The sequence below is a fragment of the Anabrus simplex genome, chromosome 5 (genome assembly GCF_040414725.1).
Source record: "Anabrus simplex isolate iqAnaSimp1 chromosome 5, ASM4041472v1, whole genome shotgun sequence".
Taxonomy (NCBI): Eukaryota; Metazoa; Arthropoda; class Insecta; order Orthoptera; family Tettigoniidae; genus Anabrus; species Anabrus simplex.
The window spans coordinates 182,659,279-182,685,722 of record NC_090269.1 but is presented as its reverse complement, the minus strand read 5'-3'; the positions used below and the strand labels follow the sequence as shown (position 1 = coordinate 182,685,722).

At 42.2% G+C, this 26,444-nt stretch overlaps 1 protein-coding gene across 1 annotated transcript in view; it reads left to right on the top strand.

Annotated features, from left to right (window-relative positions):
* LOC136874423 (uncharacterized) overlaps positions 1 to 26,444 on the top strand; it is a 463,178-nt gene that overhangs the window by 321,428 nt on the left and 115,306 nt on the right. The window contains exon 8 of the mRNA XM_067148056.2: positions 19,693 to 19,928. Coding sequence (XP_067004157.2) covers positions 19,693 to 19,928 — 236 coding nt within the window. The remainder of the gene's footprint in view (positions 1 to 19,692; positions 19,929 to 26,444) is intronic.

Genomic DNA, 26,444 nt, shown 5'->3' with positions numbered 1-26,444 from the left:
GAAATGTTACCCGACATTTTGATGCGATTTCGAGAGAAAACCGTGGGTGTCTCAGCGGACATAGAGAAAGCCTTTCTACAGATTGCGATTCATCCTGATGATAGAGACTATCTCAAGTTCCTGTGGTGGGACCGTAACGGCAGGTTAATGACATTGAGACACTCCCGCGTGGTTTTGGGGATGACCTGTAGCCCTTTCCTCTTAGCCGCAGTTCTCGATCACCATCTCAGTAAATGTGTTGAGAGTTATCCTGTAGAAGATAGTGCAATGTTGAACAAGTTGAAGACCGGGTTCTATGTCGATAATTTACCTATGAGTGTAGACAGTCCTTCAGATGCGGAGTATCTGCAGACTCTTGCTACATGTGTTATGGCTAAGGCAGGATTTAATCTCAGAGGGTGGAAGTTCTCAGGTGACTCTTCTGAAGAGTCGGCTCCTATGCTAGGACTGAAATGGGATCGTAAGAGTGACAAGCTCAGTCTAAACATCAGTTGGTGGGAGAAAGCTACTCATATGGGCTGTCTTACAAAGAGGAACGTTATCTCCACGACACAGAGAATATTCGACCCAATTGGTTTTAGTGGACCTGCAACTTTGAGTTTGAAGGTATGGGAGAAGAAATTAGACTGGGACGACCCTATATATGATGAAAACAAAATATTTTTAAAGGTTGGCTTCAACAAGTTCCTCTGCTCAAAGAAATAACCATCCCTCGAAATATTTGGATGTCTCATAATCGGTCACTGCACCTTTTCGTTGACGCAAGTTACAAGGCGTATGCTGCGTGCGCATTTATGCGCAGTGAAACTGAAGAGAGAGATATCAAGGTCAATTTGGTGCTGTCTAAGTCGAGGGTTGCGCCATCTTTGAAGCTTACGATGCCACGATTAGAGTTGATGGCAGCTACCATCGCGGCGAGATTGCTGAATTCTGTTCGAGATGCCATTGGTTGGACCACCAAACCCATTCTTGCATGAAGTGATTCGAGCACGGTGCTTGCCTGGATACGAAGAGAAGAAGAGTGGCCAGTCTTTGTCAGGAATCGTGTCAAGGAGATACGAAAATTAACTCAGGGGGTTGAGTGGAAGCACATTCCTGGACCTTTGAATCCCGCTGACATCCCTTCTAGAGGATTCACAATTGAGCATCTCGTCGCTTCACATTGGTGGTATGGGCCCCCATGGTTGAGACAACATCACGATTCTTAGCCTCTGTCTTCTTGTACATACAATGAGGAAGAAGTGGTCAGTGAAAGGCTTAAGAAAACTACTGTACTCCTCGTTGCGCACAAGGACCACGACTGGTTGTATCGCTACTTCAGCAAATATGAACAAATTGTTCGTATGGTGACCTGGATTTTTCGGTTCAAGCATAATGCCCTTTGTCGGAATGAGAATAGGCATGGACCATCGTCAGCAGAAGAAATTATATTCGCTGAGAGTACTGTTTGGAGACTTGTACAAGAAGAAACTTTTCATTCAATAGATGACCACAGGATCTGCAACCTTTCTCCCTTCAAATATGAAGCAGGTCTGATACGTGTAAAGACGCGGTTGACGGAAAGGGATGATGCCTGCTCATTTGCCACTCCTGTCATGATTTCTCGTGACCACCTGATTGTGAAGCGTTTCATTCTCCATCACCACATAAAGGAAAAGCATGTTGGTGCTCTTACTCTGTGGTCAATTTTAAGAGAAAATGTGTGGATACTGAAAGGACATCAGGCAACGTCAAGAAGTGAGAAAGCGCGTTGTCTGTCGTCGCCATGCTTGTAAGAATTTCGACGCTGATTCTGCACCGCTCCCTGCATCCAGAGTAAATGACGCCGAAGTGTTTGAGATGTGTGGGATAGATTACGCCGGTCCTCTCATTCTGAAAGGCGGCCAAAAAGCATGGGTAGCCCTGTTCACGTGTGGAGTCTACAGGACGATACATTTAGAGATTGTCACGTCTGAGAATACTTTTTCAGCTCTTGATTGGGATAGAGTAAAGTTGTACTGTTCAGTTGAAAGGATTCAATGGAAATTCAACCCACCGACTGCCTCATGGTGGGGAGGATTCTATGAGAGGATGGTTCAAAATATTAAGCGGGTTTTTCGACGAATCATGGGGAGAGCATCATTGAACCTGGATGAGTTGTATACCGTTCTCTGTGAATGTGAAAGCATTGTCAATTCAAGACCAATCGCAGTTTCATCGGAAACCAATCAAGATCCTGTTGCCTTGACACCGGAGATGTTCCTCAAAGATATTCGAAATAGTGGAACAGGAGATATCGACGAAATTGAAAAGAACCATGTGGAGCGTCGTTTACGTTATCGACACAAACTCAGGGAGCAGCTGAGGGCTCGATTCCGTTCAGAATACTTAGGCTCACTGAAGTGGCTTCACTGCAAAAAGACTCGTCTGCGCTCAGTAGGAGAAATCGTGTTAATTGGTTCAGATGATACCAAAAGAATCTAATGGCCACTTGCACGAGAAGAAAATATAATTCAGGGACGTGATGGTAATATACGAGTTATTCGGTTGAGAACGGAAAAGGGAACAATGACTCGCCCGCTACAACGTGTGTTTCCTTTGGATATCGAAGGCCAGTCTAACCAGGATAGTGGAAAGGTGTTGGACCCTCTTACGGCTTCTATTTCTGATTCTTGTGACCAAACTGAGTCATCGAATGTCGTTCAGATACCGCCAGGTTTTAGTATTGACCCTCAGGTACTCGATCTGGAAGACTGGTGAAAGCGCCGCATCGTTTAGACTTGGAGAGAACTAAGATACCTTGTCATTATGTTTAGTAATTTTCATTTCAGAAAATTAGGTGGGAGGATGTGGCAGCACCAGCGTGTACCTCAGAACTTTAATTGTACTCCTTGGATCTCTTTGGTAGGAGCAAGTGTTTTTGCTTTCGGTGTGTAATCTCCTTTGTAATTGTTACCGAGTTTCGTGGACTTGCAGAGGTGAAAGAAGGTGCGGGGGTGAACGGGCCTCAAAATACGAAATTAAAGTTAAGATAAAATTTAACAAGGTTATATTTTCTTTTCAAAATTAAGAAATAACAAGCATGGCAGGTACAGAGTAGCAAGGCAACAAAAGTACAATTACAGTATTTACAGGATTTGGGCTTCGAGCCCCGAACTCACAATTCTTGGGCAATTAGCCCAACTTTACTCCAAAATAAGTTTTCACAGAGGGGCAAAAACCCCATTCATGCCCAGGAGCACTTGCTCCAAAATTACACAGTAAAGCCTCCTCGAGGCATACAACCCTCAATTTTCAAGAAAGAGCCACTCGCTCTCAAACCTTAAGCCTATCAAAGTCCACACCAAACTCCACTTTCAAGTTGTCCTACACGGACACAAAAACAGGGGTAAAATACCCAACCTACTGCGACCTATTAAGAGAGAAAAGGTTAATTACATGGCCTTAAAAATACCAATTTGAGAGGAGGCAAGCAGCACTCCTAATACATTTGTTTAAAACCTAAACTGGCTCTAGGCCGCTAATGCAAGGGCTAATCCCATACTAAAGAGGTGACTTTAGAAACAAACAATTTACATTACGTTAAGGAAGAATCGTTTGTGAAAAATAAGTTCACCTCAAAACAATATGCGTGGGAGTTCAAGAGGGTTAAGCACTCTCTATCCCAAATTTTTAGTTTAAAAAGATAGAATTGAAACTAAGTGTCTTTACATTTTAGAGGAAAGTTACATGGTGAAAGGTTTCGGACCCGCCCCGAGAGTTAAACTGCTGAGCTAGCAAGAAAAGAAGTTCTTAAACGGCCATTACCTTGTTGTTGAACTGCTGCCCGAAGAAAGAGGCGCTTCCCGCCCCCTGCTATGTACTTTACATACTGAAAGATAGTACTGAAGTGGCGCAGAGACCCGAAAATCAGCAGTTTATATACTCTCGTGGAAAGTTCGAGGCGTTTCAGAAATGAGAACACCCGCCCACAAAAACTTTATTGGCTAGGGTTAAGCAATATATCCCCTCTGGGGAAGATACACCTGATTGGTTATAAATTAATTAAAGAAATTCGGGATTGGCTAAATTCAAAACAAGGGGAAAGAAAGGGTTATACAGCCAACTTAAACAATAACAGAAAGAAATTTAACAAGAAACAAACTTTTGAAATAAAAATTTCTCCAAAAAACAATTCTTTCACTTCGCACTAGGGTGCACTATTGTAGTTCTTCAGTAGTGTCCTCTAGAAGAGAAAGTTCACACTTCTTACTACAGGTAAAACAAAAATACATCGAAAAAGACCCAGTTCAGAAACTTCAAAATTTCCAAGTAGTGACATCTTCTGAGAAACTTGAAAATTAACACATTAGATAAAGTTCAGACTTCCTCCAGTAGGGGAGCTTCAACTGGCGCAAAGTTTGAATTAGCGACTTGGAGGTGTACCGCCCGGTACAGACCTCCCCCCCCAAAAAAAAGTCCCTCCAATGGGTAACACAGAAGAACATAAACTTTTATTTCAACATAAGGTCCAAGCTATGATGTTGATATGGAGATTAATTGCAGATGCATTTATAAAAATTTTCTAAATTTGGGTTTGATCCAGTTTCAAAATTCTTGTAGTAACTGTTGAAGTAATGTCTTTATGTTTGTAGAAGTTGAATTCAGAAGGAAAATTAGTTTTTAAAGTTGAGGAAAAATTTTCTAAGACCACCAGGTATTGCAGTAAAATCCAAGAAAAGGTAGTAATGTTGAACTGGAATGTCCATGTAGATGAATATGTACTTTAAACGTTGATGAATTTGACGGCCAGACCAGCCGCCGCTGCTTGAGTTCAGGGGAGGCCGCTCGGACCCCTCAAGTACCCTGAGATATCGCTCGCCCGCACTATGAGAGGAGTAGTGGTGTTGAAGCACGCCGCGCCCGCGGCGAACATATACAGGCTGCGGGCAAATAGCAGGTTGTGCGCTGCACATCAGCCTTGGCCGGGAGGAGGGCTCCGGCTCGCCGTGCACATGTCGACCTCGCTGGAGTAGAGGGGGCCCTTCCTCTATCCCAGTCGCGGCACGGCGCCGCGCGGCTGCGGGGGCACTGAAACATAAAGCTAGGCGGCAGAATTTTGTTGGACCATCATAATTTTGAGGGCACAGGCTTTGTGGAGAGGTTGAGGGGCCAGCGGCGTACAGATATTCATGGCATTTATAAGCCACTGTGTATAGTGGAGCAGGAGACGGGAGCGTGGTAATGGCCGTGGCAACGACAGGATGGCAGTTTAACTAATCGGGGGAGGTTTACAAAAAATAATTACACATAAAGGAAACAGCTCCCAAGGGCAGAAGGCCTTAAAAGTGAAACCACTCAAAAAAAATATAACCTTCCTATTTCTTTTAAAATTATATGAAGCAAGTTAACACAGAAATTATACAGGTTTCACCTGTGACAGGTGAACCCTAGATATCCTCTCGGTGGCTGGATTGCTTAACAATAAGGTAACGGGAGTAAGGAAATCGAGAATGACACACGGCCCATGAAATCTGGGGGCAAGCTTGCCCGCGGGAACAAAATTCTTGACCATCACTTGGTCGCCTACCTTCAAATTGGTGGGTCTCCGTCCACGATCATATCTTTCCCTAACCTTTTCATGAGACACTTGAAGATTGGCTTTAGCCTTCTTCCAAAGGTCTTTAATGTTGTCCGGGTCTATTGTCTCAGGTAGAATGTCACTCAGAGACCAGAGGTTAGAGAGCGGCGTGTTGGGAACAAACTTGAACATCAAAGACGCTGGAGTAAATTTATGTGATTCATGAGCCGCCGAATTCAAAGCAAAAGCTAACCAGTGCAGGGACGTGTCCCACCTACAATGATCTTCATGATGATAGGCAATAAACGCGGACCTGAGATTACGATTAACCCGTTCAGCCAGAGATGGTTGAGGGTAATAAGCAGAAGTTGTCACATAAGAGATGGACAGGTCAAAACAGAATTTACGGAAAAGATTAGATGTGAAAGCCTTAGCATTATCCGACACGATATATTGACACGGACCAAAAGAAGCAAAGATAGAATTTAGACAAGTAATGGTGGACTGAGCGGTAGCCAGCTTAGTCGGAAATAACCAGGAAAATCTTGAAAAACCATCTACACATACAAAGATGAACTTGTTGGCATTTCCCTTTGACTGGGGGAAGGGTCCTACATAATCAATATACAGGCGTTCCATGGGGCGCGACGCTTGATGAGAAGACAAAAGGCCTACCTTGGTGGACATGGTTGGTTTACTAAGCAAACAGGATTTACAAGCCTTTACTAGTTCACGGATTTCACCGTCCATACCTTTCCAGATGAACCTTTCACGAATCTTTTCACGCGTTTTAAAGATTCCAAGATGCCCCCCCAATGGGGTCTCATGATAGTACTTGAAGATCATAGGTACAAGAACAGCTGGAACAACGACTTTCATCATCTTATCATGCCTCTAAGGGCAACATAAAACACCATTCCTCAGTACATAAGGGACGACATGTTCCCCAGAAGAAAGGGTTTCCATTATCGGAGCCAGGGTCGGATCTTCACGTTGGTATTTCTCGATATCCCTAAAGAGCATGGGAGCATCTGTTAAGATGACATTAACATCAGATAGCATGGAATCGGGAGGAGATGAACTATCGACCGGATCATGGGTCTCAACGTCGTTGGAAAACATACGGCTGAGCCCATCAGCAACAACATTTTCGGTACCTCTGATATGCCTGACATCGAATTGGAAGGCAGAAATACGGATGGCCCAACGGGCTATACGACCAGTACGACGCGGCCTACCTAAGACCCAGCTTAAGTCTTGATTATCTGTCTCCAGGTCGAATTTGACATGTTCCAGATAGAGATGGAACTTTTCTAAGGCAAATAAGACTGCCAACCCTTCGAGCTCATAGATAGAATACTTGGCTTCTTGACCCGATAGAGTCCTAGATGCATAGGCGATGGGTCGCCTCCCTAGTTCAGTCTCTTGAAGAAGGACTGCAGCTACCGCCGACAACGACGCGTCGGTTTGGACGATGAATTTCTTTGAGAAATCAGGCATAGCAAGGACAGGGGCATTCCAGAGAGCTAATTTAAAATCTTCAAAAGCGGCTTGTTGAGAAGGTCCCCACTCGAATTTGATGCCTTTCCTACGAAGAAGGTTTAAGGGCGCCGCTCTATTAGCGAAGTTAGGAATAAACTTCCTGAAGAAATTCACCATACCAATGAACCTGGCGATACCTTTGATGTCCTTGGGAGGTTTAAAATCACGGATGGCCTGTGTTCTAGAATGATCGACTGCAACAGCATCAGGTGAGACAATATGCCCTAGGAATGACATGGAGGGCTTAGCGAAGGCAACCTTAGACAACTTAACAGTTAACCCGGCCTTACGAAGGCGATTGAGAACTTCTCGCAGATGATCTAGATGTTCTTCAAACGTCTCCGAAAGTACGACGACATCTTCCAGGTAGTGATACAAGTACTCAAATTTGATGTCGGAGAAGACCCTATCTAGCAGTCTAGTGAGTACAGCTGCTCCCGTGGGGAGCCCGAAACGCACGCGGTTGTATTCATACAAATTCCAGTCCGTGGCAAACGCTGTAAGATGTTTAGACTCTTCGGCTAGAGGAATTTGATTGTAGGCCTGATTCAGGTCCAAGATAGTGAAGAACTTGGCCTTACGAAACCATGAAAGGCAAGAATGAAGGTCAGGAAGGGGCACAGATTGTAACACCACCTTCCGATTGAGAGCCCTATAATCAATGACAGGCCTGAAGCTCCCTTGGGGTTTCGGGACTAGAAAAATAGGTGAAGAATACGCCGACTTAGAGGGCCTAATAATACCATCCTTCAACATCTGATCGATGATTTCTTTCAGAGCCTTCATTTTAGGTGGAGATAGCCTATATGGCGGAAAACGGACAGGAATCGAATCCGTGACCTCAATTTTGTATTCAATAAGGTCAGTAACACCAAGAGTATCCGAGAACACCTCTGGAAACGACTGACACAGCTTACGAATACTATCAGCCTGCTCCTCAGGTAGATGTCTAAGGTCTAACAACATCTCATCCTGGGTAGGCGAAATAGATGAACATGATGCAGAATTACATTTCAATAATGGGATTTTACAATTAGACGCAAATTTGAAAGTGCACGACCTACTCTGAAGACCGAGCACAAGACCAGTGTGAGAAATGAAGTCGGCTCCCAATATAATGGGGCAAGACAAGTGCGTAGCCACAAACAATTTGATTTTCCATGTAAATTTAAAAATACGAATTTTGACATGTAAAGAACCTAGAATTTCTAATGGAGATGAATTAGCCGAAACATATTGGATCGCAGACAAACAATAGTCAGGAAGCTTACAAACAGATTTCAATTTTGAATACTATTCAGCCGAAATAATCGAACACACACTGCCTGAATCTAATAGAGCTGTTACAGGTTCATTATTTAACTCAATCTTAAGAAAAGGAACAGGTGTGGGGGTATCCGCCGCAATCCTAAGACATTCTTTGGGGCATTCAAAAGATGAATTTGAAGACTGATCGTTCCCTGAATTTTCGACCTGTTTACCAGGGGCTGAGCCTCGGGAAGATGGGTTAATCGACTCAGCCGAATCCGCTAGTCACTTAGTATTATTGACATTGGTGGAAGTTGCACCAGAAGTTGAGCAGGAGGGGGTGCTATTTGAATTTGGGCAATTCTTGGCGATGTGTGAGAAAGCCCCGCATTTAAAACAGCCTTGTGATGAGCCAGCCCAATTATTTACCCTACTAGATTTGATTGATGGGCACTTGTTCCGAAGATGGTCAGGCGACCCGCAAGCATAACATTTACGAGGTGTGACTGGTCGGCGAGGTGGAGGCCGAGGATTACCAAAAGAAGGAGGGGGTTCTTTCGCTACACGCAAGGAATCGGCGTATCTAACTCCTTCCGCTGAGACAGCCAATGCTTCAAGTTCAGAAAAAGTTTGCGGGCACGCCGCGAAACATAAATATGACCTATAGGATGGTGAGATACCTTCCACAATAGCTTGTACAATCTGATCCTCAGGAAAGTGAAGAGCGAACACCCTAGTATAAAACTTAATATCTTGGATGAAGTCTGCCAAGTTTTCATCCAAGCGCTGTACACGATAATAGTACTTCTGAATAAGGGATGACCTTGCCCTAGCCGGGATGAAGTTAGCTAGCAAGTGGGCGTGGAAGTCTTCAATAGATGATTGCTCGGCAATGGCTCTTACTATTTTGTCTGAGAGAATACCAATTGCATAGGGATAGATGATTTGCAAAATCTGACATGGAGAAAGAGAATAAACAAGGGCATGATCCTGAAATTCAACTAAAAACCTTAAGAAAGAAATAACTTCACTGGTAGTGTTAACAGAAAACTTCGAGATACCTCTGAGCAACATTGCTAATGGATGAGGCAAGCTGCTGAACCCAGGTGACATAGTAGGTAAAGGTTTAAGTGGCAAAGACGTTAATTCAGAACGTACATTATTCAATGAGTTACGGCGTTCAGACTCGTTGTCCAATGGGGCAGAGGTTGTTTGAGCTGCAACGGTTTTCCTATTGACATCTCCCTTAGGAGGCTCTTCCTCGCTACCTACATTCACCGTGGTGGGTTGATCGATTTTGGGGGGAACTTCCCCAGTTAACAATTGGGTAACCTTACTAGATAATTCAGAAAGATTTTCAAGAACCATACTGGCTTCCTTCCTCTGAACGTCATTCAACTTTAGAGACAACAGATCGTTAACTCTATTTGAAAAATGAAATAGCCTGGCTTGCACACGCTTAATTTTATTAGGAGAAGGATCATTTTCTTCAAAAAACTAACTACAGATGCTAGCTCAGTAGTATTGTCAGTGATCGTGGAAAGAGAGTCGTCAATTTCTTTCTCTCCCAAAGTGGGGATGGAAATGGGCAAATCAAGGGACTCTCTAAGCTTATTTGTGTCTACCGCAACCGTGCCTCCAGATTGCACATTTCTAATAGTTAACTCATAGATCAACTCCTCCTTGCGCAAATAGTTAAGATGGAGAACATTGCGAGGGCCGGGCATGATGACAGAACAATTTTGAAAAAGGAAAAAGCAAAAATTCCCGCAAGTGAGAAAATAGTTAGAGTTGTAATCAAAGCAATGTTTAGCCGTCAAAAGGGGCTAAATTGAGACCCATTCAACCACGCTCTGCTACCACTTGTTACGGAGTTTCGTGGACTTGCAGAGGTGAAAGAAGGTGCGGGGGTGAACGGGCCTCAAAATACGAAATTAAAGTTAAGATAAAATTTAACAAGGTTATATTTTCTTTTCAAAATTAAGAAATAACAAGCATGGCAGGTACAGAGTAGCAAGGCAACAAAAGTACAATTACAGTATTTACAGGATTTGGGCTTCGAGCCCCGAACTCACAATTCTTGGGCAATTAGCCCAACTTTACTCCAAAATAAGTTTTCACAGAAGGGCAAAAACCCCATTCATGCCCAGGAGCACTTGCTCCAAAATTACACAGTAAAGCCTCCTCGAGGCATACAACCCTCAATTTTCAAGAAAGAGCCACTCGCTCTCAAACCTTAAGCCTATCAAAGTCCACACCAAACTCCACTTTCAAGTTGTCTTCCACGGACACGAAAACAGGGGTAAAATACCCAACCTACTGAGGCCTATTAAGAGAGAAAAGGTTAATTACATGGCCTCAAAAATACCAATTTGAGAGGAGGCAAGCAGCACTCCTAATACATTTGTTTAAAACCTAAACTGGCTCTAGGCCGCTAATGCAAGGGCTAATCCCATACTAAAGAGGTGACTTTAGAAAGAAACAATTTACATTACGTTAAGGAAGAATCGGTTGTGAAAAAAAGTTCACCTCAAAACAATATGCGTGGGAGTTCAAGAGGGTTAAGCACTCTCTATCCCAAATTTTTAGTTTAAAAAGATAGAATTGAAACTAAGTGTCTTTACATTTTAGAGGAAAGTTACATGGTGAAAGGTTTCGGACCCGCCCCGAGAGTTAAACTGCTGAGCTAGCAAGAAAAGAAGTTTTTAAACGGCCATTACCTTGTTGTTGAACTGCTGCCCGAAGAAAGAGGCGCTTCCCGCCCCCTGCTATGTACTTTACACACTGAAAGATAGTACTGAAGTGGCGCAGAGACCCGAAAATCAGGAGTTTATATACTCTCGTGGAAAGTTCGAGGCGTTTCAGAAATGAGAACACCCGCCCACAAAAACTTTATTGGCTAGGGTTAAGCAATATATCCCCTCTGGGGAAGATACACCTGATTGGTTATAAATTAATTAAAGAAATTCGGGATTGGCTAAATTCAAAACAAGGGGAAAGAAAGGGTTATACAGCCAACTTAAACAATAACAGAAAGAAATTTAACAAGAAACAAACTTTTGAAATAAAAATTTCTCCAAAAAACAATTCTTTCACTTCGCACTAGGGTGCACTATTGTAGTTCTTCAGTAGTGTCCTCTAGAAGAGAAAGTTCACACTTCTTACTACAGGTAAAACAAAAATACATCGAAAACGACCCAGTTCAGAAACTTCAAAATTTCCAAGTAGTGACATCTTCTGAGAAACTTGAAAATTAACACATTAGATAAAGTTCAGACTTCCTCCAGTAGGGGAGCTTCAACTGGCGCAAAGTTTGAATTAGCGACTTGGAGGTGTACCGCTCGGTACAGTAATAAAACCTATATATTTTGAAGATCTGTTCACATAGTATGGGACGGAATAATAAAGTATAGATTATAGAAAAAGGATAAAGGGGATATCTGATAACTGCTTAATCGTAGGTTATATAACACATGGAAACCAAACAATAATAACGTTATTGGCTTTACGTCTCACTACGTACATTTTTTACGGTTTTCGTAGACGCCGAGGTGCCGGCATTTAGTACTGCAGGAGTTCTTTTACGTGCCAGTAAATCTACCGACACGAGGATGACGTATTTGAGCATCTTCAAATACCACCGGACGGAGCTGGGATCAGAAGGCCAGCTCCTCAACCGTCTGAACCACTCAGCCCGCGGAAAACAAACCCTTCTGCATCAGTTGGTTTATTAAATAGAGACGTTCCAATAATAATCTTAGCTACAAGTTAGTAAATCTCAGGAATGTGTCTCTAGGTACAATTTTCAGACAAATGACATTACATTTTAACAACTATTTTGTACATTGGAAATCTAAAAATGTCTAACTTCTCTACTTCCGAATGCTGCCTACCGATAAAACTACCATACGTTCGCTGGACCGTACTATAAGTGAGAAACCAAACAGTGTGTGTTATCTATGAGCAAAATGACATTGTGAAGCACGAGCCAGCACTAGGCTACTCAACGCTTTTAACAAAGAAGTAGGAGCACTATAATGATGACATTAACAAAACATAAGCTTGTCGTCATATTTAGCTTTCCTATTCTCAAATCATTGTTGGAAGGTACTTGCTTAAGTCAGTTATACCCTCATTACATTGACGGTACGCAGGTCCATAGACAAGACAGCTTTAGGTTTATTAGTTCGTACCCTGCCTGTCTTAAAAATCGCGGTATCAACATGATTAGAGGAATTTTCCAAATATCAAAATTGCCTAATAAGCGTAAAATCCGAGGACCGTGGCTAATGTGCAAAAGTTAAAACTGATGCGTATTGAAGTAGGAGTTTATAATTCCGATCATGTATTTTATACATGACCGGATACGATTTCTCCCCGATAGCGAATATCAGCGAAGGTCAGTAGAAACTTACCTTAGATGTGTTTCTCTCTCCTTAAATAAAAATCATCAGATACATTAATAGAACCAGGTTTAGGACCTGAGAAATGCAGCTCTATATGTGAGATTTGTTTAAAAACTACAATATTATCACACCTGAATGATATCTAAATATAGCCCTTAATGCCTAGCATACGGGCTGGCTGGTGAATCATTCTTCATAGAAGGCTTACGAAAAGAGCAGCATCTACCATCGACAGAACAGAATTCGCAACTACTCCTTGAGCTCCATACAAAGAAGAATGAAATTCCGATCGATTTCTACAGGACCGGGCTATTGGCCGTACTGTTAGCGTCTTGCACTTAAGAGCTTGCATTCGGGAGATGGTGAATTCGAATTTCGCCGTCGGTAGCCCTGAAGATGGGTTTCCGTGGTTTCCCATGTTCACACCAGGCAAGGCTGTACCTTAGTTAAGGCTACGACCACTACATTCCCAATTCTAGCCCTTTCCCATCATTCCGTCACCGAAAACCTTCGATGTGTTAGTGCGAAGTTAAACCACTAGCCAAAAAATAAAAAATATTTTTACGGCGCTGACGTCATGATGTTATCAGATTGGAAAGGTACATGTTATAAGCTGAGCCATACAGTACATGGTTTTCACGGTAAAATCTGTATGACAAGAATAATTCACTCTAAAGGTCCTGAATGTATTCGTGAACTATTCCATAGATAGATACCACGCTTTTATGTGCCCCAAGAGAACATTATCCCTGACTACACTCTCCAGTGAATGGTTTTAATGTCATGCTAATTAATGGATTATTGTTTATAGAACAGCCATTGGCTACAATACATCTGTTATTAATTAATATATATTGGTACATGACAAAATGGTTGCCACCTTGGTGTCTTTGGAAAGAAATCTTAAATATAAAAATGTTTCAGATAGATAAAATGGGTCATAAATGTTCTGTGACTTATTGTCGTTCTCATTAAAAATGTGCCATTAACACAGCTTTTAGATTTTCTAAGGACAAATCATTAACGGGAAAACAAGTTAGGAGCAGTCAAACCAGTTACAGAATAAAAAGTAGTTTAGGAATTCATTTAACTGAGAAAAATATGTGTAACTTTGATTATGAGTGTCTGTGGCCTACCAAAATGAACAGTATCTTCAAAGATTGAGTGTAATGAGAGTATACAACTTGCCTGTAATTCTGATCCCTTCTTAGCTGCTCTAAGAAGACGTGGGTTTTGAGATATTTACTTTACACTTGAATGGCTTTACACTCGGGACTGAGTAATTTACGCAAATAAAATAATGCTCCGTACAATCAAGAGTCTCCCACTTTCCTTTACAGAGTTCTAATAGCACCTCTACAAAATTAAAAGAGCGTCCATGCTCCATGAATATCTAGGAGACTACGCTCCAAAGCTTATACCTTTACCGCCTTATCACGGCGACCTTCAACAACCAGAGCATATTTGCTCACGAAAATTTACACTTTCAGGCCTCTCGAGGCACAACCTTCGAGACAGAATTCACTTAACTCTCAACAGTTTAACCACTTAACAGAAATAACTTTTACAGGAGTAAGGAATATTCATTCTACCGGGCCTTTGTAGGAAGAAAAAAACACAGGATAAAGTTACTGGGCCCAAAATCAAAATGATGTGGAGGCAGACACTTGCACGCCTTGAAACTGACACTTAGAAGTTTAAAACCCTAGTTCGGTTCACTGCCCGACGTTACTGAGGTGACTAGATGGAGAAGATTTAAGTTACAAAGCTCCGGACGGAAAATGGTTACATAAACATAGTCACCTCAAATACAACTTGATGGGGAAGCCGAGAGAGTGTCACACTCTCTATTCCCAAATTTCGGTTAAGTATTTAGGCTAGTTTAGAGATTTACATTTGAAGATGAAGTTTACATTATTGAAAATTGGAAATTAAAGGTTACAGAATTAGAGACTGGAAACCTTCCCCTCAAGCGAGTTTTCAGAGAGCAGTTATTAAACGCCTGCCATTACCTTATTGCGCTGGACTGCTCGATTAAGGGCGAGACGCCCCCGCCTCCACTATTAGCACACACTCAGTAACTGGACGATCAAGAAGAAAAGGTAGCTCGAAAAATTGCCAGCTTTTATAACCGAGAGGAAGATTCGAGAGAGATCTGAACTAAGGCCCGACACACCCCCAATTTTTATTGGATAATTAAATATGTAGAAGAAAACGCTGATTGGTGGAAAAATACACATATAAAAAATTTTATTGATTAATTTTGAAGTTGGCGGAAAGATATCGAAGTGTTGACAACTGTGATACACCAAAAGCAATGGCAAATCAACTCAGTTTTGGAAACCTTAAAATAACAAATTACTTTATAATTTTAATAGTTCCCCTTCACACTACAGGGCATAACATACGTTTTGTTTGTAGAGACATCTGTGAGGAAATGTCCAAACTTCTTGCCCAAGTACTTGCAAGTTTATATTGAAGATGGCGTTTTTCAAGGCGCTTCATTTGAACACACAGTAACAAGGAAATGCGCTTTTTAATTTTCCGTAATGTCTGTCTGTCTGTCTGTCTGTCTGTCTGTCTGTCTGTCTGTCTGTCTGTCTGTCTGTCTGTCTGTCTGTCTGTCTGTCTGTCTGTCTGTCTGTCTGTCTGTCTGTCTGTCTGTCTGTCTGTCTGTACACGCAATACGAGAAAACGGATGAACAGAATTTAAAGAAAATTGGTATGTAAAGTCGGGGAATAAGTCGATACAATCTAGGTGATAGATAATTTTATTCGCGCTGAGTGAAATGGTAATTTAGGGGAAGACCTAAAATGTAATTCTCAAAATTTTATATTATTAGTGGTATTCAAAGTCAGGGTAATATGTCGATATAATCTAGGCCATAAATAATTGTATTCACGCTGAGTGAAATGGTAGTTTAGGGGAATGCCTACAATTTAATTCTCAAATATTTATGTTATTACTTGTAGTACCTTAGTGAAAATCAGTAGGCAAAGTCGGGGAATAAGTCACTACAATATAGGCTGTAAATAATAGTACTCACGCTGAGAAATATGGTAGTTTAGGGGAAGGCCTAAAATGTAATTCTCAAATATTTATGTTATTAGTAGTTCTATCTTAATGAAAATCGGTATCCAAAGTCGGAGAATAAGTCGCTATAATCTAGGTCATAAATTATTTTATTCACGCTGAGTGAAATGGTAGTTTAGGGGAAAGCCTAAACTTTAATTCTCAAATATTCATGTTATTAGTGGTCGTATCGATAAATACTACATAACAAAAATTACATAGTACTAGCTGTTACCCACAGCTTTGCTCGCGAGGATTTCGTAAGTTGATAAAAATTAATTGTTCCTCGGCACTGCACTAAAACAGTATCTGAAAATCCCTAAAGTATAAAAACTCGCCGAAAAATTGCATTTGATTTACGCCAAAACCTCTGTGTTAACCACGTTTGTGGCATTGTCTTTTTGGGCTAAGGTGACCAAGCTACTCGCAGAGCTAAATCTAGAACATGCGACATGGAACTCGACATGTGAGAAACAGTCAGAAAAAGGGGGTTTCTTTATTTCTAAAGGAGATTACAAATACCAGATTTCATGCCTGTATCATGTTATGTTTATGAGATATACTGTAAAAATACTAATTTTAAAAACTGCCCCACTCCTTGGCTGAGAGTTCATCATTGAGGCCTTCGGTTCACAGAGTTCCGGTTTCGATTCCGGGCTGGGTCGGATATTTTAATCGCGTATGATTAATTCTTCTGGCTCAAGGACAGGTTGTTTGTGTTTGTCCCAACACTCTCCTCTTCATATTCACTCAACACACCACATTACCAACCACAACAGGAATACGCAATAGTAATTACATCCCTACACATAGGGTTGGTGTCAGGAAGAGCATCCAGTCGTAAAACTGAGTCAAATCCACATGTGCGACAAAGTTCGCACCCGCGACCCCACAGGTGTGGGAAAACCGATAGAAGAGAAGAAGATACTCATTTTAAAATATCACCCGTTTTTAAAAAAATTTCATCCCTTTAAGCGGCTTTTCCAGAAAAAGTGCGCTCATTTATTTTTAAAAGAGATTCCAAGTACGGCCTACCAATTTCAACGTCTGTAACATCTTCCGTTTCTGAGATATATGTATCCTCATATAAAGAATTCAACTCCTTCCTCACTTCCTTTCAACCCTCACCCCTTAAGTGGATTTTCTGAAAACAAAAATTTGTGTTCTTTTATTTTAAAGGAGATTCCAAATACCAAATTTTATGTCTGTAACATGTTAGGCTTTTGCGAAATATTGTAGATAATCTCGCTGCTGTAAGCATATTGGAACTGATGTTACCATGGTTACGGCAGCTCATTTCTTTATCCGATTCCTAGAGCAGAGGTAGTGTAGCGCCAATATCTCAATAACGGTTGGTTTTAGGGCCTTAAAACATGGTTTTCGGACCCGTAGGGCTTACCGAGTTTTGTTCTTTGCTTCAAGGAGCTTAAAATGAGCTTTGTCTCGTTCTTGTACGACAATTTCGATATTTCGCCTTTATTAGCCTAGTATTTTGTATCTCCCCACGTCACGCCCCCCCCCCCCCACGAATCGTTTTGAAAATAAAATATAGCCTATAGCACTCAGGGATAATGTATCTTTCTATTAGTGAAATAATTTTTAGAATCGGTCCAGGAGTTCCTGAGATTAGCCATTACATACAAACAAACTTTACCTCTTTATATATTAGTATAGATTAAATTTCCGATCATTTATGTCTTATATATTATTACCGTACAGGCTATGATCACAGAGATATTCATGAATTTGGATTTTTGTTACTAAGTCCATGTCAGCGCCAAGTCACGAGAAAATGGGTGAACAGAATTTAATGAAAATCGGTATGTAAAGTCGGAGAATTAGGAAGTACAGTCCACGCTATAAATAAATTTATAAGACGTCTTAATATCACAAAGTCGAAAGAAAACTTAATGTGAAGGCCTACAATATAGAAAGCTCATAAAATTGATCAAAAATAACATTACATTGACCATTGTTTGTTGTGATGTGCTTTCTGTCTTCTGTTGCCACTCATCTCCGATAGATAGGATTACTGCTGCGCACCAAGTATTTTTTAATTTGCTTTACGACGCACCGACACAGATAGGCCTTAAGGCGACGATGGTATAAGAAAGGCCTACGAGTTGGAAGGAAGCGGCCATGGCCTTAATTAAGGTACAGCCCCAGCATTTGCCTGGTGTAAAAATGGGAAATCACGGAAAACCATCTTCAGGGCTGCCGACAGTGGCGTTCGAATCCACTATCTCCCGCACGCAAGCTGACAGCTGCGCGCCCCTAACCACACGGCCAACTCGCCCGGTCGTACCGAGTGTAACAGCCTGCCTGAATATTGGCGAGAAGTATCTGGGGAGCTAGATAACTTTCTACTTTAGCATGCCATTCCTGTGGGTCATGACTTTTTGATACTACTGGTACGTAACACACTGGTTCATCATAGCATTAGAGCTATTCAATCCCTACTCTGAGGCACTGATTGGAATGAGCAATGTGCGTATTTAACGGAATAATTGCAGAGGATGTTCACGGTAGTTTGCGGCCTGGTCATTCCAGTTCTATACCTTCGTACTGTTAGATCGGCACTGTGGTACTGTTCGTTAAAAGTGAGAAAATGTGCGGTTTTTCATTTGCTCGAGTATTTTATATGATAACATTGCTTTTAATCGCTACATTCCTACTGAAGTTTTTGTAATGAGCTATATATTAGTATAGATTAAATTTCCGATCATTTATGTACATCAGCACGGGTACATCAGCTAGTAAATCAGCTAATAAATAAATAGTCCGTTTGCAACACATCCATCTAACATCAATGTCTAAGTAAGTTACAACGTGACCTTATGTGGTTACACAGAAATATTATACATATTAATTATTACCATGAAATAATACAAGCCTAGATCATCATCGTCTTCATAATCATCATCATCATGCGCAGCTTTCAGCCACTGTCAGATCTGTTTAGAACATAAGCCTCTCCATTCTCTTCTGTCTTTCCTCCATCTCTCTGTCGTCACTTTGGTCCAGTCCACCCATATTTTCTTCACCTCCTCCACTCCCTTCAGCCTTCTGTCCTTAGATCCTCCTCTTGGTACCCGCCTTCCACTGCCATCTTAAGCATCTTCCTAGATAACCTCTTCTAATAATAAAAGTATAGGTTTTACGTTCCACTAACTACATTTTGATGGTCCTCGGAAATGCTGAGGTGCCGGAATGTTGTCCCGCAGGAGTTCTTTTACATACCAGTAAATCTACCGACACGAGAGTGGCGCATTTGACCACCTTCAAGTACAAATGGACCGATCCAGGATTGAACCTGCCAAGTTGGTCTTAGAAGGCCAGTGCTTTACCACCTGACCTGCTCAACCCAGCGTATCCTCTTCTCTACGTGTCCATACTTTTTAAGTCTTGATTCCTCTATCCTATCTTGCAATGGTTCCACTTGCATTAGTCCTCTAACTTTCTTATTTCTTATCTTATCCATATTGATTACTCCTACTATTCTTCTCAAAAATATCGTCCCTTTGGCCTGGATCCTGCATTTCATTTCCTCATTGCATAAGTTTCTGAAGCATATCGTCTGTATTGGGATAGTGTCATAAATTGATGTATTTCGCTATTTTAGAGGACATCTTTATTTCACACCAAGCTTCTAACATTTTTGAGAAATTTTCCTGCTTGTCTCCCTCGCTCACTTGTTTCTCCTATTTTGTGTGTTAAGCTGCCGAAGTACTTCAAGCTGTCCACGTTCCTCAGTTGTTCCGCTATACATACGATACAAAACAATGACAAATACGGATAGTTTGAGAATTACAAGCTTCCTTACATTCAAGGATATAAATATGATTGACTACTTACAGTTAGCCTTGCCGCGTGTAATGTTTCAGGTATGGCTCCCCGACAATTGGCGGCCCGCTGGACAGTTGTCTGCTCTCAGACTGGCCCCTGTACGAGCTGCAACCCATCAGACATCTTCAGGACGATCTGTCCTTTGAATTGTATGAGCGCGGCAGCTTCGGCCATGGCTGCGAGCTCGACCGTCCTCCGGTGCACATCAGCAGGGAGCCGCCACCACCCCCGCCCCCTCTATCGCCTCCAACCAGACCAAAACCTGAAGATGACTGTAAGTCCAACGCTACTGTGAAAGTTAAAAGTGGTGATGGTGATTTTTGTTTTAAAAGGAAGTATAACTAGGTGACCATCCTCTGAAAGTTAAAGGACTAGTCTTGTTTACTAAAGTAGACACAAGTATACACTCCACACTACGGAACTGTTATTATTATTATTATTATTATTATTATTATTATTATTATTATTATTATTATTATTATTATTATTATTATTATTATTACCGTGTTTTTGTGGTAGTTATGCGTGAAAGAAGGTGCGGGGTGGTGAACAGGTCTCAAGCTACGAAAGTAAAATTAATTTAAAATTTAACAAGGTTATATTTTCTTTTCAAAATAAAGAAATAAAAAGCATGGCAGGTACAGAGTAGCAAGTCAAAAAGGTAGTTAAAATATTTACAGGATTTGGGCTTCGCGCCCTGACTTTACAATGCTTGGGCAATCAGCCCAACCTTACTTCAAAATAAGTATTAACAGAGGGGCAGAAAACCCCATTCATGCTCAGGAGCACTTGCTCCAAATTACACCGAAAAGCCTCCACGAGGCATACAACACTCAATTTTCGAAAAAGAGCCACTCGCTCTCAACTTTAAGCCTCTCAAAGGCCACACCAAACTCCACCTTCAAGTTGTCCTCTCTGGACATAGACACAGGGGTAAAATACCCAACCTACTGAGGTCTATTAGATAAAAAAGGGGTAATTACATGACCTCTAAAATAACAATTTGAGAGGAGGCGATCTGCACTCCTAATGTATTTGTTTCCAAACCTAATTTGGCTCTAGGCCACTGATGCAAGGGCTAATCCCATACTACGGAGGTGACCTTAGAAAAGAAACAAATTTACATAATGTTAAAGAAGAATAGTTTGAGAAAATAAGTTCACCTCAAAGCGATATGAGTGGGAGCTCGCGAGGGTTAAGCACTCTCTATCCCAATATGTAGTTTAAAAGATAGAATAAATACAAGTTTCTTTACATTTTAAGGAAGGTTACATAATGGAAAAACTTCGGACCCGCCCCGAGAGTTAAACTGCTGAGCAAGCAAGAAAAGAAGTAATTAATCGGCCATTACCTGATTGTTGACCGCTGCCGGAGAAAGAGGCGCTTCCCGCCCCCTGCTATGTACTTTACACACTGAAAGATGGAACAGAAGTGGCCCGGAGACCCTAATTTCAGCAGTTTATATACTCTCGCGGAAGGTTCGAGGCGTTAGGGGAATGAGAACACCCTCCCACAAGCACTTTATTGGGTAGGATACAGCAACATGTTCAAGTTGGGGGAAGATACATCCGATTGGTCAAAAATTAATAAAAGAAATTCGGGATTGGCTAAATACAAAACAAGGGGAAAGAGAGGGGTATACAGCCAATTTAAACAATAACAGAAAGAAATTTAACAAGAAACAAACTTTTGAAATAAAAATTTCTCCAAAAAACAGTTCTTTCACTCCGCACTAGGGTGCACTATTGTTGATCTTCAGTAGTGTCCTCTAGAAGAGAAAGTTCACACTTCTTACTACAAGCAAAACAAAAATACGTCGAAAATAACACAGTTCAAAAACTCCAAAATTTCCAGGTAGTGACATCTTCTGAGAAACTTGAAAATTTATACCGTCAATAAGGTTCAGACTTCCTCCAGCAGAGGAGTTTCAACTGGCGCACATTTTAAATTAGCGGCGTGGAGGTGTACAGCCCGGTACAGACCTCCCCCCCCCCAAAAGTTCCTCCAGGGGTGACACATGAAATCTGTTTGAAACAAGGTCCAAGTTATGATGTGGATATGAAGATTGATTGCAGAAGCATTTATCGAAATGGCAGAAATTTAGTTTGATTCAGTTTCAAAATTTATTTTAGTAACAGCGGAAGTACTGTCTTAATGTTTGTAGAAGGTTGAATTGAGAAGGAAAACTTTAGTTTTAAGGTTGAGGAAAAATTTTCTAAGTCCACCAGATTTTGTTGTTGAATTCCCAAGTGTAGTAATTGCTGATAGTAACTGTCCATGTAGTTGATGTTGATTAAGTTGGATGGCCAGACCGGCCGTTGCAGCTTGCGTCCAGAGGAGGCCGCTCGGACCCCTCAAGTACCCTGAGATACCGCTCGCCCGCACTATGAGGGGAGCAGTTGAAGCACGCCGCGCCCGCGGTGAACATATACAGGCTGCGGGCAAGTAGCAGGTCGTGCGCCGCACATCAGCCTTGACCGGGAGGAGAGCTCCGGCTCGCCGTGCACATGTGGTCCTCGCTGGGGAAGAGGGGGCCCTTCCTCTAACCCAATCGCAGCACGGCGCCGCGCGGCTGCGGGGGCACTGAAACATTAAAGCTAGGCGGCAGAATTGTTGGACCATCATCATTTTTTTGAGGGCACAGGCTTTGTGGAGAGGTTGAGGGGCCAGCGGCGTGCAGAAATTCATTTCATATGCGAGCCACTGTGTATAGTGGAGCAGGAGACGGGAGCGTGGTAATGGCCGTGGCAAAGATAGGACGGCAGTTTAACCGCGCGGGGAAGGTTTACAAAAACTTACATATGAAACAAAATATTATAGAAGGGGCAGAATGCCTTCAAATTAAAAACTCAAAAAAAAATTTAACCTTCATATTCCTTTCACGATTATATGAAGCAAGTTAACCCAGAAATTACACCGGTTTCACCTGTGACAGGTGAACCCTAAATATCCTCTCGGTGGCTGGACTGCTTAATAATAATGTGACCGGCGTGAGGAAATCTAGAATGATACACGGCCCATGAAATCTGGGGGCAAGCTTGCCCGCGGGAACAAAATTCTTGACCATCACCTGGTCACCTATCTTCAAATGGGTGGGTCTCCGTCCACGATCATATCTTTCCCTAACCTTTTCACGAGAGACTTTAAGATTGGCTTTAGCCTTCTTCCAAAGATCTCTAATATTATCCGGATCTATTGTCTCGGGTAGAATGTCACTCAGAGACCAGAGGTTAGAGAGCGGCGTGTTGGGAACGAACTTGAACATCAAAGAAGCTGGAGTAAACTTGTGAGATTCATGAACCGCCGAATTCAAAGCAAAAGCTAACCAATGCAGGGACGTGTCCCACCTGGAATGATCTTCATGATGATAGGCAATAAGCGCGGACCTGAGATTACGGTTAACCCGTTCAGCCAGCGATGGTTGAGGGTAATAAGCAGAAGTAGTTACATGAGAGATGGACAAGTCAAAACAGAATTTACGAAAAAGATTAGATGTAAAAGCCTTAGCATTATCAGATACTATATATTGGCACGGACCGAAAGAAGCAAAAATAGAATTTAGGCAAGTAATGGTGGACTGAGCGGTAGCCAGCTTAGTCGGAAATAACCAGGAAAATCTCGTAACGCCATCTACGCATACAAAGATGAACTTGTTGGCATTTCCCTTTGACTGGGGGAAGGGTCCTACATAATCAATATACAGGCGTTCCATGGGGCGCGACGCTTGATGCGAAGACAAAAGGCCTACCTTGGTGGACATGGTGGGTTTACTGATTAAACAGGGTTTGCAAGCCTTCACTTGTTCACAGATTTCACGTTCCATACCTTTCCAGATGAACATTTCACGAATCTTCTCACGAGTTTTAAAGATACCAAGATGCCCTCCTAATGGGGTCTCATGATAATACTTGAAGATCATAGGTACAAGAACAGCTGGAACGACAACCTTCATCATCTTATCATGCCTCGAAGGGCAACATAGAACACCATTCCTCAGAACATAAGGGACAACATGTTCCCCAGAAGAAAGGGTTTCCATTATCGGAGCCAGCGTCGGATCTTCACGTTGGTATTTCTCGATATCCCTAAAGAGCATGGGAGCATCTGTTAAGATGGCATTAACACCAGATAGGATGGACTCGGGAGGTGATGAACTGTCGACCGGTTCGTGGGTCTCGACGTCGTTGGAAAACATACGGCTGAGTCCATCAGCAACAACATTTTCGGTACCTCTGATATGCCGGACATCGAATTGGAAGGCAGAAATACGGATGGCCCAACGGGCTATACGACCAGTACGACGCGGCCTACCTAAGACCCAGCTTAAGGCTTGATTATCTGTCTCCAAGTCGAATTTGACATGTTCCAGATAGAGACGGAACTTTTCCAAGGCAAATAAGACTGCCAAACCTTCGAGCTCATAGATGGAATACTTGGCTTCTTGAGCCGACAGAGTCCTAGATGCATAGGCGATGGGTCGCCTCCCTAGTTCAGTCTCTTGAAGAAGGACTGCAGCTACTGCTGACGACGACGCGTCGGTTTGGACGATGAATTTCTTTGAGAAATCAGGCATAGCAAGGACAGGGGCATTCCAGAGAGCTAATTTAAGATCTTCAAGGGCGGCTTGTTGAGAAGGTCCCCACTCGAATTTGATGCCTTTCCTACGAAGAAGGTTTAAGGGCGCCGCTCTATTAGCGAAGTTAGGAATAAACTTCCTGAAGAAATTCACCATACCAATGAACCTGGCGATACCTTTAATGTCCTTGGGAGGTTTAAAATCACGGATGGCCTGTGTTCTAGAATGATCGACTGCTACACCATCAGGTGACACAATATGCCCTAGGAATGACATAGAGGGCTTAGCAAAGGCAACCTTGGACAACTTGATAGTTAACCCAGCCTTACGAAGGCGATCGAGAACTTCTCGCAGATGATCTAGATGTTCTTCAAAAGTCTCTGAAAATACGACGACATCATCCAAGTAGTGATACAAGTACTCAAATTTGATGTCGGAGAAGACCCTATCTAGCAGCCTAGTGAGTACAGCTGCTCCCGTGGGGAGCCCGAAAGGCACGTGGTTGTATTCGTATCAATTCCAGTCAGTGGCAAACGCTGTAAGATGTTTAGACTCTTCGGCAAGGGGAATTTGATTATAGGCCTGATTCAAGTCCAAGATAGTAAAGAACTTGGCCTTACGAAACCATGAAAAACAAGAATGAAGGTCAGGAAGGGGCACGGATTGCAACACCACCTTCCGATTGAGAGCCCTATAATCAATGACAGGCCTGAAGCCTCCTTGGGGTTTCGGGACTAGAAAAATAGGTGACGAATACGCCGACTTAGACTGCCTAATAATACCGTCCTTCAACATCTGATCGATGATTTCTTTCAGAGCTTTCATTTTAGGTGGAGATAGCCTATATGGTGGAAAACGGACAGGAATCGAATCCGTGACCTCAATTTTGTATTCAATAAGGTCAGTAACACCAAGAGTATCAGAGAACACCTCTGGAAACGACTGACACAACTTACGAATACTATCCGCCTGCTCCTCAAGTAGATGTCTAAGGTCTAACAACATCTCATCCTGGGTAGGCGAAATAGATGAACATGATACAGAATTACACTTTAACAAGGGAATTTTACAATTGGACGCAAATTTGAATGTGCACGACCTACTCTGGAGATCGAGCACAAGACCAGTGTGAGAAATGAAGTCCGCTCCCAGTATGATGGGGCAAGACAAGTGGTTAGCCACAAACAGTTTGATTTTCCATGTAAATCTAAAAATACGAATTTTGGCATTTACAGAACCTAGAATTTCTAATGGGGATGAATTAGCCGAAACATATTGAACAGGAGATGAGTGATAGTCAAGTAATTTACAAACAGACTTCAAGTTTGAATACCATTGGTCCGAAATAATTGAACAAACACTGCCTGAATCTAATAGAGCGGTATAGGCTCGTTATTTAACTCAATCTTAAGAAAAGGAACAGGTGCAGGGGTATCTGCCGCAATCCTAAGACATTCTTTGGGGCATTCGAAAGATGGATTTGCAAATTGAACGTTCCCTGAATTCACGACCTTTTTGCCAGGGGCTGAGCCTTGGGAAGCAGAATTAGTCGACTCAGCCGAAGCCGCTAGTCACATTTTATTATTGGCATTGGTGGAATTTGCACCAGAAGTTGAGCAGGAGGGGGTGCTATTTGAGTTTGGGCAATTCTTGGCGATATGTGAGAAAGCCCCACATTTAAAACAGCCTTGTGCTGAACCAGCTCCATCATTTGCCCTACTAGACTTGATCAGTGGACACTTATTGCGAAGATGGTCGGGCGATCCGCAAGCATAACATTTACGAGGTGTGACTGATCGGCGAGGTGGAGGCCGAGTATTACTAAAAGAAGGAGGGGGTTCTTTCGCGACACGCAAGGAATCGGCGTATCTCACTCCTTCCGCTGAGACGGCCAACGCTTCAAGTTCAGAGAAAGTTTGCGGGCACGCCGCGAAACACAAATATGACCTATAGGGTGGTGAAATTCCTTCTACAATAGCCTGTACAATCTGGTCTTCAGGAAAATGAAGAGCAAACACCCTAGTATAGAATTTAATGTCTTGTATGAAATCAGCCAAATTTTCATCCAAACGCTGTACACGATAATAGTACTTCTGAATAAGGGAGGACCTTGCCCTAGCCGGGATGAAGTTAGCTAGCAAGTGGGCGTGGAAGTCTTCAATTGATGATTGCTCGGCAATGGCTCTAACTATTTTGTCTGAGAGAATCCCAATT